The following is a 17,138-nucleotide window of genomic DNA, read 5'->3' as shown; positions in this document are numbered from 1 at the left end:
CGTCTGCTGAAGATGAATCCAGGGTTTTAGAGGCTGAGTGCTGTCTGTAGGTGAATGTATGTGGAACCAGTAGAAGTGAAGAGTCTCCCCGCTTAGATACATTATACATTTATGCTGAATAAAGTAGAATATTTAAAAAACCTCTAAGTTAGAAATGCCAAAAACACAAGCACATTTTTAGAAAATATAACATTTGTTCATTCATATGCTGATGGCATTCAGATCTATCTTCAGCTGAAGGGAAACAGTGCGGCCTCACTAGAACCCTTACTTCAGTGTCTCGGTGAAGTTACATCCCGGATGGCCTCTAACTTCCTTAACTTCAGTGAGAACAAAACTGAAGTGATCTTTTTGGACCGAGCGGCAATCCCAGCACCTCCCATTTTAACCTGCACAGTCTTGAGCCTTTTATCAAAAATTTGGGGGCTATATTTGACAGCAAGTTCACCTTTGAAAAACAGATTAGCTCAGTCGTACAGCGGTCTTTCCTCAAACTGAGGCTTTTATCCAAGGTGACATCATTTTTATCTTTTAAAAACTTTGAACAGGCGATTGATGCTTTCATTATATCCCAGCTGGACTATTGTAACTCCTTATATGCTGGAGTTAGCCAGACCCAAGGCTGCAGTTGGTCCAGAATGCTGCAGCTCGTCTTCTGACACGTACCAAAAGATGTGAACACATTTCCCCAGTGCTCGCCTCTCTTCATTGGCTTTATGTCCACTTCAGAATTTACTTTAAAATGTTACTGTTGACTTACAAAGCCCTGAATGGACAGGCTCCCGGCTGTTTGTCTGACCCCCCTTAGATCTCTTAGATCAAGTGATCTTTTGCTTTTAGCCGTACCAAGGTCGAGGCTGGTTCACAGAGGCGATCGAGCATTTGCAGTCGTAGCGCCTAAGCTGTGGAATAATTTGCCCCTACACATCAGACAGGCTCCTACTGTCAGTCGTTTTAAATCTTATCTTAAAACACATTTTTATTTGCTGGCTTTTAATACAGCATGAGAGTTATTTGTTAATTCATATTTGGTGTTTGCTATCAATAGTATAAGTTACCTTGGTATGTTGTATTCTTGCACAGCGCTTTGGTCGAAGTTCCTGTTGTAATTAAATGTGCTATATAAATAAATAAACTATAAACACGTCCCACAGAGGAGGATGAACGGTGCTGAGAGAGAGCAGAATAAAAACAGAGTCTCAGTGCTGTCAATGTTTAATCAGCATTCACACTAATAACGATCTGCACCATGGTGGTTTATTACCAGCTGACACTGAGCCTGACTGAAACACTCCACTCAGTGTTTTTCCTCTGATTTCTCAGCATCGCTTTGCTGTTTCCATTTACAGACCAGACACTAACACTTCATGGTTCAGTCTGCATCTCTGCCTGTAATGCTCACCTCCTCTGAGGACGATGCAGCGTCAGAGGAACCACAACAAAAATAAAACGTGTCTGCCATGTTTGAAATGAGGCATCAACAAATCCAGTGGCGTGCAGCTGTGCACAGAAGCAGCTCATGTGAGTCTCCATCTCATTTCAACAGGTCTCTCCTCTGTTCCTCCTGTGGGTCTTCAAGACCTGGACTGGGTCAGGACCAGCGCACCAGCACCTGGTCTCCATCCTCTATGGAGTAAAACTGCAGTGTTTTCAGGTCACTGTCGATCTCGAACTCTGTCCCCACCATCTATAAGAGCAAGAACATTTTACTGTCCCACAGTGGCATGTTCAGACTGAACGTGTGTGCTGCTCTCTGTGAAGGCCACGGGGCTCCTGCCTTTACTGAGTGTGCTACCTTGGGGCTGGTGTAGGTGAGCCTCAGATCTGCTGCAGGGACCTTGAGCAGCCTGTACAGCAGGCCCTTCACCTTCTGCACAACCATGGAGGCTACAGTACAGAAACACATGCCACTGTTTATGTGCAGAGCTCCACAGACAGATGAGAGCGCTGATAATCTAATGAGAGTCGAGGCTTTGAGCTCGTACCTGGAAGTTTCTTCTCCAGTGGTTTGCGGTTAGCATCGTCCGGAAACACAAAGGTAATCTCTGATGAAGGAAGGACAATGAAACTGTCTTTGATTCACGTTCATTCGTGGAGCCACTCAGACAGCAGAAAGGGGCGGGACTTACTTAACAGCTGATTTTTCAGGGCAAAAGGCTCCGGCTTCCTCAGCTCGCCTTCCTCAGGAGCACCATACTCTGAGGAACAGGAACATGGAGTTAGTGACTGAGACCATGTCAGTAATAATAAAGCTGGAGCTGTCTCAGGTCATCTGACCCCACAGCCTGACTTACTGCTGATGAGGGCCTGATAACGAGGGTGTTCACAGATGAACTGAGGGCTGGGCTGACTCCGCCCACCCGCCTTTAGCCACTCCTCTCCAAACATCTTGATATAGTCGAGCTCCGCTCCCCTCCTGTCGTCAGCGTGAATCTGAAGGAAAGCCCAGCAGCTTGAGCACAGGACAGCACCGACATGATGCCCAGAACTCATACACAAGAGGCGGGGCTCTGCGGCGCTCTAATCTGTCACACAACAATCTGAAGACGTGTCAGGACACAGCGTCCGCACGTTTCCAAAGCATCGGCAGAGTCCTCACAATCGAGCTCACCTCGCAGCTGTTCAGCACAACCAGCTGTCCCAGTTTAGCGATCAGCATCTGATTGGCTGTTTTCGGGTTTCCATCCCTGCTCACCAGCTTGTTGCCACGGCAAGAAAGCCGGACCAAACTGGGAAGTTTGGCCAGCTCGTTCACCACAAACCACTAAGTGAGAAAGAGAGAAACACTTCCTTTAAACTGGCGTAGAGTTTATTTTAAATAACGTCCAATCACGAAGCTGGACAGAAGAACAAAAATGACACGACCGAGCCGGCGTAACGTGGAGACAGCCTCAGCACCCACGCTGGATGTAACAGTGACTGCATGAAACACGCAGTCTGGAGCTGCTGCTGTGTGTCACAGTGCAGCCTTCGCCCACAGCACTGCAGTGTTAGACAGCTTCCAGACTGGCTTCACTCCAGTCTACAGAAGTACACTTACACCAGTGTAACAACAGTTACAACAACACAAACAGACACAGTCGCAGCTGTTGACCGTTTCTATGGCAACACGTTTCACTAAACTGAAGCTAAAGTTATTTCTGGCATGTTTGATGTTTGTTAGTTTTGTAACCACAGAACAATGTTGCAGATGTTTGTGTTCCAGTGAAACGTCGGTCACAGTTCTGGTTAACCACCCGCAGCCGTGTGCTGGTGCAGGAACACACTGACCTCAGTGATGCTGTTGTGGTCCAGGTTGAGGTTCTTCAGCGCTGCATACGCGGCTGTGTGAGACCCTGCAGAGCAGAGACTGTCACTGACACGTTTGCAGTCGCACAGAAAGCTGTTCTACACGCACAAAAGGACAACAGATGCTGTTAGGCTGGAAACTGTGTCGTTACCGGGGGCAGCATCTTCAAACTGAATGACAGACAGTCCGGTCTTGGATAAATTCAGCTGCTCCAGCCTGCCACGAGAAACACACCAGACTCACTCCAGCTGCTTTTATTAAACAACAAACAGAAAACTGTGACTATGGTGCAAACGCCGTAAAAATCCCTCCTAAAATCAGATCAAGTACTGGTTTTTGGGGTGTGTGGGATCACCACTTCCACCTAGAGCTGCAGGAGGCGGGGTAAAATCCCTGCTGTGGCCGCTGGGTTGCCTAGCAACACAGCTGTTTCCATATATTTTGACAAGATGCTGCTCTAACATGAGCTAGAGCTAGCTAGCTAAATATACAGAGGACTGCAGTTCAACAGAAGGGCTGAGGATGGCAGTCTAGAAACAGAGCAGCCGGACAGGGTTCACAGCTGAGCGCAGCACACATGTACAGACATGACCCGACTCAGTGAGAGAACCTGAAACATTTTCTATGATATTTAAATGTTACAGAAAATAAATGGCATGTTTCCCACTCGTGCTGCTGCAGGACGGAGCAGTCCTCACACGCAGTCAGAGAAACGCACGCATGCTGCTCAGCATCAGGTTAACTGACAGTGGAGCTGCAAACGTGTCTGCATGGATGAACTCACACTGGACACAAGCACGTGCAGCACGTTACATCGACGCGTGGCTGACACTTTGTACTGTACCTGGGCAGAGCAGATAAACTGAGCACGCTGTCCTGCACCAAAGGATTACTGGACAAGCTCAGACTCTTCAGCGACTGCAGCAGTCCCTCAGGCCTGTAAACAGACACAGCACAGCTGGTTTCAGGCAGCTTTGAGTGAAAACACACACATCTAAAGGCAGGGCACACAGAAGATGATGATGATGATAAAGTGTTACCTCTGCAGCTCTGTGATGCTGTTTTCTTCCACACACAGGTCCTCCAGCTGTGGCCACATGGGAGCGCATTCCAGAATCTGAGAGGAAAGCAAGATCAGAGGCGGAAAAGAGATTTCATTTAAACAGAAGCAGTTCATCATCTCAAGACCCAACCCTGTCCATGATGAGAACGGACGACCCACGAGAATCTGGCCTCAGCGGGGAGGAAGAACTCCCTTTGAAGAGGAAGAGACTCGAGCCAGAAGCAGGTTCAGCGGGAAGAGGAGAAGAAACATGACAGAAAGAAAATGACTGAACGCAGCAATGTGAGTGGTAGAGAACAGAAAAAGAGGGAACGCTTTAAATTCTCCTTTCTTTAGACTTTAAGTTAGTTTGATGTTTGATGTGAATGTTACCCCGGAGCTGAAACACAAAAGTAAATATAAGTGCCACAGCGCTGCGTACCTGTGGCCAGGTGAGCTGGCAGCCGTTGAGCACGACGACTTTGAGGGCTGAGAAAGCGTGGCGTAGAGCCGAGGGGTCAGGGGGCAAACGGAGTCTGTTGTAACTGAAGACAGAAACACAACACAATGTTGAGTGGAAGGAAAGCGAGGCCAAACAAAGCGTCCCACACACCCACACCTGAGCTGCAGTCCTTCCAGTCTGTCCAGCTGCTGGCTGATGGTGGCCACATCCTCCCAGCACGACATCAGAGTCCCAGTCAGGTCCAGCCACTCCACATCTGATCAGCATGGTTAAGGTGTCGCATCCACACTGCTCGCAATCACAACCTGACAGACTCTGAGAAATGGGAACGCTTTGTGAAGCTCACACATCCTGAGTGCCAGTAAAGCATCCAGCACCGTCTGTAGAAGGATACTGGGAGTTGTGGTCCTGATTTCCCCATCAGCACCAGACCAGCTCACGTCAGAGCGGCTCAGCAGCACTGAGGGAAGGCTCTCAAAACTGCACGCACACAGACACACAATACAAAGTGTGCAGGTTTATAACAGGAGTGAAAACTGTGAACACAAAGGCTGTGACTGTTTCTGAGTGGACACACATGTAACTGATGTCTTGGATCTGACTGTGGGAACAGCTCACAGACTGTGACGAAACACATCCTGAGACACAGACCAAACGAACCCCAGAGGCTGGATTCACACAGTAATGACTCGGTGCTGCTGTTCATCTCAGGCTGTGTTTACTTAGTTATGAGACCTGATGATTTTATGATGTCTGACTATATAAAACCTTAGACGTGTGAGCTGTGTCTCAGGTGACTTTCATCTTCCTCCTCGCTTCATCAGCACTGACTCTGCAGCTCAGCTGATCGTCATAACACATGCATTACTGCAGGTGGATGCTACCAACAACTACCAGGCGACAGAACTGAAGCTGATAACATCCTTATGATATTTTGCTCTAATAGCACAGCTGTGTGACGCTCTTCTCCTGACCACACAGCATCGTACCCACGCTCCTTGATGTTCCCCCACTTGAGCTTCTTCTTGGAGATGGAGATCTCCTCACTCAGCACCTCCTCTGAGTCGATCTTGTACTCCTGTCGCACGGCGGTCAGATAGTCCACTCCAAAGCTCACCTTTGCCGGACGGACGAAGGAGCCTCCTGTGGGGTGTCTGAGAACAAAGGGAACGTATCAGGACATTTTCACAGAAGACTTTATAAAGTAATTATCTCACAGGAGGCGTGCAGGCAAAGCACGCTTGAGCACTTTACCTGCACGTGAAATACTGCACTCCCTCGTGGCTGCCGTCATGTTTGCCTCTGTCGGGGTTGTCCCACTCCACACCCAGCCACAGACCTACAAACCACAAAACAAACACACAGCTATACTAATGGCAATGCAGTGATGCAAGCATGTGGTTAAATCTGCTTCATCGGTGTGATTTCATCCGTGTACTCGGACTGGACATGTATCGAGAGAGGGGGACAGGAAAAAGCCCCGCCCCCTCCCAGCTTTCCTCCCTCTCTGCGTCCAGTCTGTTGGCTTTGAAATGACACAGGCTTTGTCTCGGTACACTGTTGCTAAAAGTCAATCATATTTATTCTTAATCAAAATATAAGTTTGATCAATATGTTAAATGACAAATGTGAGGCAGCTGGGCCCTATGACCCCTATGAGCAAGCACTTGGCGACATTTGGAAGAAAAACTCCCTTTTAACAGGAAGAAACCTCCGACACAACCAGGCTGTAATCTGCTGCAACTGGTGGTGGTGAAGAAAAGACTATTGGAGACAGACCTACAGTGATATAATCGTGTAATAATTACTAACGATTAACTGGAGGAGTGACCTGATAACATGGGAATCCCCGGCAGCCTACGTCTATCGCAGCATAACTAAGGGAGGATTCAGGGTCACCTGGTCCAGCCCTAACTATATGCTTTAGCAAAAAGGAAAGTTTGAAGCCTGATCTTGAAAGTAGAGATAGTGTCTGTCTCCTGAATCCAAACTGGAAGCTGGTTCCACAGAAAACTGAAGGCTCTGCCTCCCATTCTACTTTTAAATACTCTAGGAACAACAATAGGCCTGCAGTCAGTATGATGCTCGTAGCAAACATTTCATGATCAAAGTCTTTCTGTCATACTGACTGGCTCTATGTGTTCGCGGTTTATGATGTTCATCCATGCGTGATGAGGTAAGAGGTACAACCCGGGTCCTACCTGCTGTGGGGGGTACAGGTCCAAAGTAGCGCACTGTGGCCCGCTCCCCGCCGCAGGACACCCGCTTACCCACCGCATCCACCGGCACCTCCGCCTCGTCTACTCCCATGGAAGCTACGAAGAAAAAAACTAGAGCCACTCTGTAGTTCTTCTCCAACAGGAAGCAGCTTACGCTACATTTAAGTGTAATAAGTAAATACTGCACATTTCCGGTATGTCACTGTTTGGATAGCTTATTGTGTCTTTCTGAAAAATTAGAAACATGTAATGTTTGAAAAATGCAAACTTAATGTAAAATCATACACACCTTTGATCGCGTTTGCTGCGGAACAGTCACTCAGCCTGCCCCCACCAAAACATCCTGCAGCTGCTTCACCGGATGGGACCTATTTCAACGTCGCACCGGTTTCCCACAAACCTTTTTCTAAAAGGAAGTTATACCACGAAGGAAATATACTCACTGACACGTTACGTGTGTCTGGTCCTTTCCTATAAATCACCCCAGTTTAGTTATACGGTACCAAATCAGCCTAAAGCTAGAAAAAGCATAGGAACCTTTGTGGGGCTTTGCCGTGTTCCTATGGGGAATATTTCGAAGTAGGACAGCGGTCCACTCGGATAGAAAACGTGTGGATGTGTTGTAAGGTTTACTGGAGTTTAGGCCATTCAGTAAACATTTATTCCAGATAAAAAAGAAGAGGGGAAGCCATGAAGAAGAAAGCCCACAACAGGTTTGTTTACACACACTTTAATAACACGAGTGAAAATATCACGACGATTAGTGAGATAACGTTCAGAACGCAGACTTGAGCCTTCGATCTGGGGGGACCGGTGCTCCCAAAGAAACAAAGCCAGCATCAGCAGTAGACCCCCGCAGGGTCCAGGTTTTTCACTCGGTTGTTTGTCTGCTGGAGGAGCCATGAGCTCCAACTGAGCAGGAACCCAGATCCACTCCAGAAGTTCGGCGATGGACTTCTGTGTCCTGGATTCTTTGGATTTCTCCGAATCCAACAGTTACAAAGGGCAGCGTAGGAGGGTCTCTGTAGCTGAAGGAGTGACCCAAGACTTCCCTGCTTCTTTGTGTACAGATATGAACGAGCACACAGCTGTGCCAGCTCAACTAAATATGGCACAAAAAGCGTTATCGCCTGTTAACTTCAGTGTTTCTGTCCTCTGCAGAGAGGTGTCGCCAGGACAACAGTCAGCTGACTACACAGTGGGTCAGGTGTCAGGAAGCTTATTCCAGAAGAACTCTGCAGCCTCTGGATCCCTGTCGGCTTTATTCAGCACAGCAGCAGCATCCACAGCGCTGCTGTTCAAGCCTGCGCCTCTGGTGAGCGCAGCACACAACCAGCCCGTCTGTGACTGCGTGTTTGACCACCAGTCGAAACCAAATCTGTAAAAACCAAGAAAATCTGTCTTCTTCTATTGTGTGTCATGACTTATTTATTGTAAGGTGTCTTTAAGACACGCAGAGGTGCATTAACCTTCGCTGAGCTTGATGAAGTGTTTTTCTTTATTAGAGTTTGTGCGTTTTATTTTCAAACTTTTAGTGAGCGCCTCTAATGCTAATGGATTATTTAAGAGGGAGGAAATGACTGAAGTGTCTTTTTGTGTTATTATGGCAGCCGGTTCAAAAAAGCACAGAAACCAAAGAGCAGAAGCAGAAAAGCCCACAGGTCAAAGGTCAGCCACGCCAGGAGAAGCAGCAGCAGCCAGCTAAGGAGAAATCAGCAGCCAATCAGGAGCTGGAAAAAAGGTGAGTGTTAATTTCTTTTTCCCCAGTTTTTTCTTGATTCAAGTCTCTTCTCAAACCCGTTTGTTTGAAGTGTTCATTTGAATTTGCTGGTTTCAGAGAGAGTGGTTTACAAAAGGCAGACGAGGATGAGGACGGGCCAGAAAAACCCAACAGGAAGAGGAAGAGACAAACCTCCGAGTCGGGCAGAGAGAACGACACAGAGTACTGGGTGATGAAGAGACAGAGGCTGAAGGCCAGCAAGGCGCAGGAGACCTTGAAGAAGAAAAGGACTGTGTTTGTCGGCAACCTTCCCATCAGCTGCACCAAGAAGGTTTATTTAGTTTCTTTGTTTTACCCACCTGTATCCATAGTGACCGCCTGACTGTATCTGACACTAGCAGTCTGCATCCATAAACTACATGGACGTAACATGCAGTGTAGTTTAGTGCTGAGGTGCAGACTAACACAGTACTGGAGTTTCTCTTTAGTGTCAGTTTCCCTGCGTGTTAGCTTCAGCAGCCAGGCGCCACTCCTTCCTCTGTGAGCCACCTCGCTGTTTCTCCTTATGTGGAGAATGGAGAAGACGAGACACAGCCGTGTTTGTTTTAAATGACCCTCGTTCAGTCACGTAGGCGCAGTAACAGGAGCAAATATGGTCATGAGTCAGATGGCACTTTAGATGCACTGAGACGCTGTACACAGTCAGTATTGAGCCTCAATGGTCTGACCTCAGACTGAGGCTTGTGGATGAAGCTGTGGGACGATAACAAGGAGAAACTGGCTAAGCTGAGGCAGCCGGTCTGATCTGCAACCTCTGGAAACACTTGTTGGACGTTTTAGCTTCTAGCAGGTGTTTATGTGACAGAGTGAAAACACAACTGTACTGTGGCTCTTTCCAAGATCTTTCAGGAGACGTGCAAATTGCTTGTTGTGCAATAATTGCAGTATTTATAGGACAATAATAATGTGGAAGTTCAAAGACTGGCAACCTTTTTTGTTCCTTCTCAGACCCTGCGGAGCCTCTTCAGGGATAAAGGATCCATCGAATCTATTCGCTTTCGCTCTGTGGTAAAAACACCTCTGAAAGAAAGAGAGAGTCGCCAGGTTGCTGCAGCTTCTCGTCTTCAGTAACATTGTGTTTCATTCCAACAGGTCAGAGAGGACCCCTCCATGTCTCGTAAAGTAGCTGCTATCAAGTGAGTTTCTAAAAGTTGTTTATTTTTTAATCCTGAGCTTTCACTAGGTTCCACCAACAAACTAATAGTATGGTTTCAGTTGACTCCTTTCCATTTGTACCAAACAGCTTCTTTTCACTTCGCAGGCGCAAAGTCCACCCAAAGAAGCAGAGCATCAATGCCTACGTAGTGTTTAAAGATGAAGATGGCATCACCAAAGCTTTGGAGAGGTCAGACGCTCCTCCTGAAACCTGCTAATGCTGTAAGACCCAAACATACACGTGCTGATAGAGCTCTGTCTGTCTGCCCTCACAGGAATGGCATGGAGATAGAGAAAGACTTTCACATCCGAGTGGACAGAGTGGCCGACAGCTCATCTGTGAGTCAGCAGACGTCCCAGAATGCTCTGCTGTATCTGTCTCCTGGGAGTTAAACTGAAATCCTGTTGTTCTCTTTCAGCACGACCACAAGCGTTCTGTTTTCGTGGGGAATCTCTCATTTGGTGAGTTCGTCTGTAGAGTTCCAGACAGTGGTAAAGGTGTAGTTGTCCATGAGTGAGTAGTTTGAAGCTCAAGCCAACCTGCTGTGTCTGCAGACATCAACGAGCTGACTTTTCGAAGGCATTTCGAAGAGTGTGGGACAGTGGAGGCAGTGCGACTGGTGCGAGACAAGAACTCGGGCTTGGGGAAAGGATTTGGTTACGTCCTGTTTGAGGTACAAGAGCTCGGAGACGATCGTGGTTCTGGAGTAACAAATAATAATATTGGATTGCATTTAGAGCTGGGCGATAGAACGATAACGATATGTATCGCGATATAACTTTTTCTCGATAGAAAATTAAACTATCGCGATAGACCTCGCCGCTCTTGTCCTCTTAAAAAAAAAAAAACAAAACAAAAAAAAAAACAGCCAATCCAAATTAAGTAGCGCAGAGCCGAACCAATCACAGCCGCAGCGTCATGTCACGTGACTTGTTACGTACAGCACAAGTGCCAAGCCGCCGTACAGCCCGGGTAATGGAGGAAATGAGTGTGCCGACTAGAAAAATCAACCGAGCGTGACCGAAGAGAAAACAGATGATGGTTCCAATGCCGGAGAGATTGTCGAACGGAAGAGCCACAGAAGCTCCGTAGTGTGAAGGTATTTCTGCTATTTCAAGTCTGACAAAAAACAGAGTAGCGTGCACTGTAAATTGTGCCGAAAGCAAGTCTGGAAATACAATAAACTGGTGCATGCGCTACGTCCACACGTACCCGGGTATTTTTGAAAACGCAGATTTTTCTATGCGTTTGCACCTTTCGTCCACACGTAAACGGCGTTTTTGCTCACTGAAAACGAAGATTTTTAAAAACTCCGGCCAGGGTGGAGATTTTTGAAAACTCAGTTTTTGCGTTTACGTGTGGACGAGAAAAACGGAGAAAACGCAGCGTCAAAGGTGTGCGCATTTTGTGACGTCACACTGTGCGCCACGTTATTGTTTCGGTGAAATGAATTTCTACAATACTGTTAATTCTACTCTCTGCAGTGTTTAAATGCTTACATATACACACAGTTACTGTCCCTCCACACATACGACTCGGTTCTGCTTCTATGCCGCAGCTTTGTTTACTTTTTCCCACCGAGGCTTCTAGACTTCTGATTGGCCAACATTTCTGCACGGTTAGGAATCTAGCGCCACCTGCTGCTTTGGCATGTTCATAGCAGCGTTTTCCTTCATTTCTGCCTTTGTGTGGACGGGATTATTTTTTAAAACGAAAACGGAAAATCTCAGTTTTCAAAAATACCCGTGTACGTGTGGACGTAGCCTCAGTCTCTGACTGGAAGCGCTAATTCGTCATTCGGCTTTTGTCAGACTAAAGTAACTGTTAAAACTGTTTGAAAAGCTCAGCTATACAACAAGGAGAGATTGAGAATTTCCTTTTAGTTCTCAGTTTATTTGATATTGACAAAAGTTAGTCAGTTTTGTCTGTTCTTCTGTAAAACAAACTAAGATTTATTTTTAGAATTAATATTTTGTTTCTAAGTGGAATTGACAGTTTAGTCTGTTTCGTTTGTTCTATTTTGAAACTTAAACGCTTTAGCGGCTGCCTTTTGTGTAGTTTGCAATATTTGCCTTTATTTATCTGAAAAAGTCTCATGTTCCTTAAGTACATCTACCCTGTTGAACTTATTATGGGAAATAAATATTTAAATAAAAACAAGCTGCTGATTATTTCACATTTTACTTGTGAGCAACGGCACATTTAAATCTTACAAATATAGTTATTTGGCTTATATCGTGATAGATATCGTTATCGCCTGAAATGAAAAAAACATATCGTGATATGAAAAAATCTTATATCGCCCAGCTCTAGTTGCATTTATATTTTGCTTTTTGAGACGCCTGTGGCGAGGCTTGGGATTTCTAACTAAATACGCATCACTGCAGGGTTGTCCTCTGATGGCTGGTGACAAAAGTCAGTCCATGTTTAAACAGTACAGCTTTGGCTATGAACCCCCCCCCCCCCCGCACAGTCATGACAGATGGCCGCCCCTCTCTGAGCCTGGATGTGCAGGAACTGTCTTCCTGTTAAAAGGGAGTTTTTCCTTCCCACTGTCATATTGTTGGGGTTTCTATTGCATTGCTCTACTAATTGGTGCCTTACGTTGTGTTTAGTTTCGGGGGTGTCACTGCATGAGCTTATTAGCAGCTGCCGTAAACTTCCACACCAGCAGTCAGGAAATATTAAATCAAATGGCGCTCTTTGATTTATGCTCCTGAACGGTGTATATGACAGATGGTGGCCGTATCACCTACACCAGCGGTCTCCAACCTTTTTCGCGCCACGGACGGTTTATGCCCGACAATATTTCCACAGACCGGCCTTTAAGGTGTCGCGGATAAATACAACAAAATAAAACTAGTACCGGTACCGAAAAAAATAAGATTTATCATAACACGCGTGAAAAGACCCAGGAAAACCGAGTAAACGATAAAACGATAACAAAATAACGATAAAAACCCTGAAAACCACACATTTCACACCTGAGCCTCAACTCTCGCGGCCGGTACCAAACGACTCACGGACCGTTTGGGGACCGCTGACCTATACTGTGTACTCATACTTTGGGAACTTTAAGGTTTAAAAGCACAGAATTAGAATAAATTAGAATCCACAATAGACTGTGTGCCATTGATGGGCGTAGCCAGTGTGACATCAGCCAGTGGTTTTTCCATTCTACAGTTTTTAAGCGTCAGTATTGGTGCTTTGGTCAAAGTAGGCCATGTGTTTCTACACTTCATTTTGTCTTCCTTGTGCAGAGTACCGATTCTGTGCAGCTGGCGTTGAAACTGGACGGCTCAAAGCTGGAGGGCAGATCCATCCGGGTGAAGAGGTCACTGAAGAAGGAGAAGCAGAAGAGTAACGGTGATGGCAAAGCAACAACAAGGAAGACCGGCAAGACTCTGAAGACGGGTTCTGGACGGGAGAGGGCGGCTGGTCGAGGAGCTTTCAAGTCCCCAAGGAAGGTGATGGGAAACCAGCGCAAGTTGAGCAGAAGCTCCGCTTCTTTCAAAGGAGAGATGGCAGATCCAGACAAAAAGACTAAAAAGAAAGCACTGAAGAAAAAGAGAGTGAAGCCAGAAAAGTCTGTTCATATTTAAACTGAGGACAGAAAAAGCATGTGGTCGCTGTGATCAGAGTCGTTTGAAGAGCAGCAGGTTCAGAGCCCGACTCCAACACAGCTGACATCCAGGCAGCTAAACGAGAACTTCCTCTGCCCAGCATAAAGTCACAGGTCCTTCCCACAGGGCTGTGTTGGACTTGATCTGTAACCGTTTCACTTATTTGGTTAAAATACGTCATTTCTTTTATTCTGTGTCTGAATTTATTGTCACTGTTTTCTTTCTTCCTTGCAAATCACCAGCAAAACCTCTAAATCGGGTTATTATTGAAAGCAAATGATCCACACTAATAATTTTTGAAGGCAGATGAGTCAGTGAAGTTTAGATGCTGTCGTGACCTCTGACACAGAGCCCGGTGGCGTCCTCTCTCCAAAAGAAAGCAGAGACATTTCTCACCACCAGTGTGTTGGTTGCTGTGCAGCATCGTTCTCTCGTGTCACTGTTGCTAACGTGCCACAGTTCATAGCAGCCTCCTGCTCTCCTCCCTGTACCTCCACCAGCCTGTAGATGAGGACCATTAGAACAGAGTAGCTGCACCTCCAGCACTCAGGGCGCTTTGGCACAGAGGTTCAGCTGCTCGGTTTAATAAAGACCTCAAACTGTTCTGAGGCGCAGTGCCAGGGTGACCAGGACTGAACACTCAACACAGCTGCGGTTTGTTCAGATGGTTTATTCTTGCTAAAGAGGGCCGTCCTCTTCAAACAGAACAAAACATATCGTCACTCTAAAAAGCGTTTCCAAGTCTAGAATGGAAAGACAGACGAGACGTAACAAAACAATAAATACTCATCCGAGCACATTCTGGTTTATACTACTGACGTTGTCATGGAGACGGCAGGTACAACCACATCAGGCAGCGTAAACCTTGTACATAATCCTGTCAGATGTGTGTTGCACCACCTTGGAGGAAGGAGCGGATTCATCTTTGAATCCAGCCCAGTTGGTTATTACATACATGAGGATTTGGGAGCGGGGACAGGCCGGATTGCATTTCTCTACATTTTTTTGTGGCCTCATGATTTAGATATCCTAATACCCCAAAACGGGTAATACAAGTTCAAAAAGAAAACCTTTCAATGGACAAAGGAAGAGAAACTGAACCCCTTTAGGGAGGCTGGATGGGGTGAAAGTGACAGGAGGCCGAGGTGTGGGCAGGTCGTGTTGAACAAACGGGGAGCAGGGGTGGCTTCTTCTGGGCTCTCATTCTATATCATCCTCACTCAGACTCTGTGCGCTCACGATACGCTGCAAGACAGGAAACAAAGGTCCTCGGCTTTATGGTTTGACGTGTGCATGACTGATGAACACTTTAGAGATGATTCAAAGACTCCAGAGTTAAAACTGCTCGACTCCATGTCCTGCATGCTGTCATAATAACTGATCCTAGAGCAATTCACAAACCTGGCTGATACTGGGCAGCTTGGTGAGCAGCATCTGGAAGACGGGTGGAGGCAGAGTCTGCTGCAGCACCTGTAGTAGCTGCTGAGGCTGACCACACACAGCGATGGCGTTGGTCAGGTGATCCACACCTTTCTCGTAGTCTCCTGTAGTCAAAGCAAAAGGAAACAAAAGCTTATAAGCTCCACATGCAGGCGTCTGTACCCATACTGGGTGTCCCAACAGCAGGGAAGGAGCCATTTTAGCGCCGCAGCAAGGTCACCACTGGCTGTACTGCAGTAAACCGTTTGACCAGTTCAGTGGTACGAGTTTCAATAAAGAGTAAATTACCCTGAGCCAGCAGCTCCTCTCCCAACTGGATTTCCTCCAGGAAGAACTTCTGCACGGCTTCAGCATCCTTCAGATCTGGAAGCTGCACAACAGTCACAGTAAGCAGTCACAGCTGATTTCTGTCACGTTTGTGTGAAGTAGCTTGCAGTTGTACAGCAGAGTCAGTATCAGTGCTTTGGTTTGAAGTTGTCCTTTAATGTGGTGGGTGTCAGCTTTAATACAGAAACACGGTCAGCTCCGTGCACGCGTGTGCACATGTAAAGGTGCAGGCGTGTAGAGACTGCTCACCTTTGCCAGGCCTGCCTCTCTTTGGCAGCCTTCTGCTTTCTTCTCCCTGTGACAAGAACAGGACAAACTGCTCATGTTGCTCCAGCCCTCAAACATGTCCATCTGGTTTTAACAAGAAAGTAGTCTAGACAGTAGCTGCTACACTCACAAAGTTACGAGTATAAGACAGACACAGAAATAGGCTTAAAGCTAAACTAGCTCCAAGTTCCAGCTTCTGCTCCTCAAATCAACTATTTACTGGAAATTTAGGCCTGATTTTTGTAGGCCATGTGATTATTGTCACCTTGTCGTCCAGCTGACCATGTTCAGGTGACTGGTAACAATTACAAACTGCCTGCAATACAAAACTGGAATGTGTTATTTCTGTTTATACACGTTTGCTGCCTTCGGCCGTATTCCCTGAAGCAAATTTAACAAACTCCAAATTTCAAACTTTTTAGTGTTCCCCCAGAACACCTGAGTGCACCATGGCAACGGGTAAAGTAAACAGTAAAGCTTGATTAACCCAGAGGACTGAGGAATATGAATGTGTGCCAGCGTGGGTCATATTTCTCTCAAAAACCACGCAGGACAGAGTTATTTTAATCAGCTTGGTCCACTGTGTCGTTACCATAGACAGAATATGATGCTCACACAAGTCAGGCAGCATTACTGTGGATAGAGTCAGAGTTACAAAGCTACAAATACACAATACAGATCTTTTTCTGCGCATGTTACCAATCTGTGGTGTAACTGCCGTCTCTCTTCTGCGCTTGTGTGAGAACACAAAATGGCAAACATACAAGCTGGGTCGTTGTTTGTAAGAAACTCTATGAACGAGCAAACATCAGTGTCAGTCAGCTGGTCCAGGAGCAGCAGAGGAGTCGGAAAGAAACTCAGAGCTGTGGTTTTGCTCACAGAGTCTGTTACCATGTACGTGAAAACCTGGAGCTTCCTCATGTTTGGATTAACTAACTGGAACAAGGCCCAATCTTCCTGGAATAACACGATAATCTCCAGCAGGCTGGAAGCCCAGCTAACAAGACATCATGCTAAATATGTTTGTTGTGTAATTACTTGAAATGGAAATAGCTTTGTGAATGAGTGTGTGCTGCAGGTCACATCACAGGATAGTAAAGCCTTTCTCTCACAGTGTTTGGAGTTTTGCTGGCAGGACAAATCTGGATGAGCACCTGGACGTATATAAATACTACCTGGTAATGTGGCCTTGGAGACAACTGAGGTTCTCTGAATCCAGCCTCCATAAGCTGCCCAGCGGCTCAAGTTTGAGGTAGCACACTTTAGACCGGCACTGGTATATTCAGTATATTTATGTGTGTACAGCCATATAAAAGCCTTTTATTTTGTGCCTCGAAATAGGGTTAGGCAACACCAAAATAATGGTTTGTTTTGAAGCACAGCCACTAATCGTATGCTCCCCTTTACAAATCATGTCACCAGTTATTTCTACAGATCCTTTTAGAGGATGGAAGAGCTCAGGATCCAGGGAGGGCGCAAAGAATGTGATTACTGTCACATCGTGGCTTGTCAGCTACAAACCCACCTAACGA

General features: G+C 46.4%; 2 protein-coding genes and 1 pseudogene across 2 annotated transcripts; 1 reads left to right on the top strand and 2 right to left on the bottom strand.

The window, feature by feature from the left end:
* Positions 1-1,197: 1,197 nt before the first annotated feature.
* Positions 1,198-7,379, bottom strand: LOC113017478 (tubulin-specific chaperone E-like). The gene is made up of 17 exons (XM_026160627.1): positions 7,303-7,379; positions 6,996-7,109; positions 6,049-6,133; positions 5,784-5,948; positions 5,189-5,274; positions 4,951-5,050; positions 4,774-4,876; positions 4,330-4,406; positions 4,134-4,226; positions 3,441-3,505; positions 3,271-3,335; positions 2,612-2,764; positions 2,295-2,433; positions 2,130-2,198; positions 1,986-2,045; positions 1,796-1,887; positions 1,198-1,687 (listed from the first exon to the last, which is right to left on the bottom strand). The coding sequence occupies exons 2-17, from the start codon at positions 7,102-7,104 to the stop codon at positions 1,592-1,594; spliced, it is 1,557 nt and encodes a 518-aa protein (XP_026016412.1). The 5' UTR covers positions 7,105-7,109; positions 7,303-7,379; the 3' UTR covers positions 1,198-1,591.
* A 69-nt stretch (positions 7,380-7,448) lies between these two features.
* On the top strand, positions 7,449-13,591 carry LOC113017479 (RNA-binding protein 34-like). Its single transcript, XM_026160628.1, has 11 exons — positions 7,449-7,726; positions 8,175-8,328; positions 8,624-8,754; positions 8,851-9,064; positions 9,742-9,801; positions 9,886-9,929; positions 10,055-10,138; positions 10,224-10,287; positions 10,368-10,410; positions 10,504-10,622; positions 13,210-13,591. Exons 1-11 carry the CDS (start codon positions 7,704-7,706, stop codon positions 13,549-13,551), a joined length of 1,278 nt encoding a protein of 425 aa, XP_026016413.1. The 5' UTR covers positions 7,449-7,703; the 3' UTR covers positions 13,552-13,591.
* Positions 13,592-14,226: 635 nt separating this feature from the next.
* Positions 14,227-16,527, bottom strand: LOC113017477 (mitochondrial import receptor subunit TOM20 homolog; annotated as a pseudogene).
* Positions 16,528-17,138: the final 611 nt, after the last annotated feature.

The sequence above is a fragment of the Astatotilapia calliptera genome, unplaced genomic scaffold (assembly GCF_900246225.1).
Source record: "Astatotilapia calliptera unplaced genomic scaffold, fAstCal1.2 U_scaffold_133, whole genome shotgun sequence".
NCBI classification, from domain to species: Eukaryota; Metazoa; Chordata; class Actinopteri; order Cichliformes; family Cichlidae; genus Astatotilapia; species Astatotilapia calliptera.
Note: the sequence above shows the minus strand (reverse complement) of the source record. Positions and strands in the feature narration are given on the sequence as shown.

Bases quoted from the DNA above. Each gene is read 5' to 3' on its own strand.
- LOC113017479 (XM_026160628.1), top strand. From the start codon at position 7,704: ATGAAGAAGAAAGCCCACAACAG. The intron at 8,755-8,850 runs GTGAGTGTTAAT...TGCTGGTTTCAG, and splicing joins AATCAGGAGCTGGAAAAAAG to AGAGAGTGGTTTACAAAAGG. The intron at 10,411-10,503 runs GTGAGTTCGTCT...CTGTGTCTGCAG, and splicing joins CGTGGGGAATCTCTCATTTG to ACATCAACGAGCTGACTTTT.
- LOC113017478 (XM_026160627.1), bottom strand. From the start codon at position 7,104: ATGGGAGTAGACGAGGCGGAGGTGCCGGTGGATGCGGTGGGTAAGCGG. The intron at 4,407-4,773 runs GTACGCAGCGCT...CTTTCCTCTCAG, and splicing joins GCCAGCTCACCTGGCCACAG to ATTCTGGAATGCGCTCCCAT. The intron at 2,046-2,129 runs GTAAGTCCCGCC...TTCCTTCATCAG, and splicing joins CCTGAAAAATCAGCTGTTAA to AGATTACCTTTGTGTTTCCG.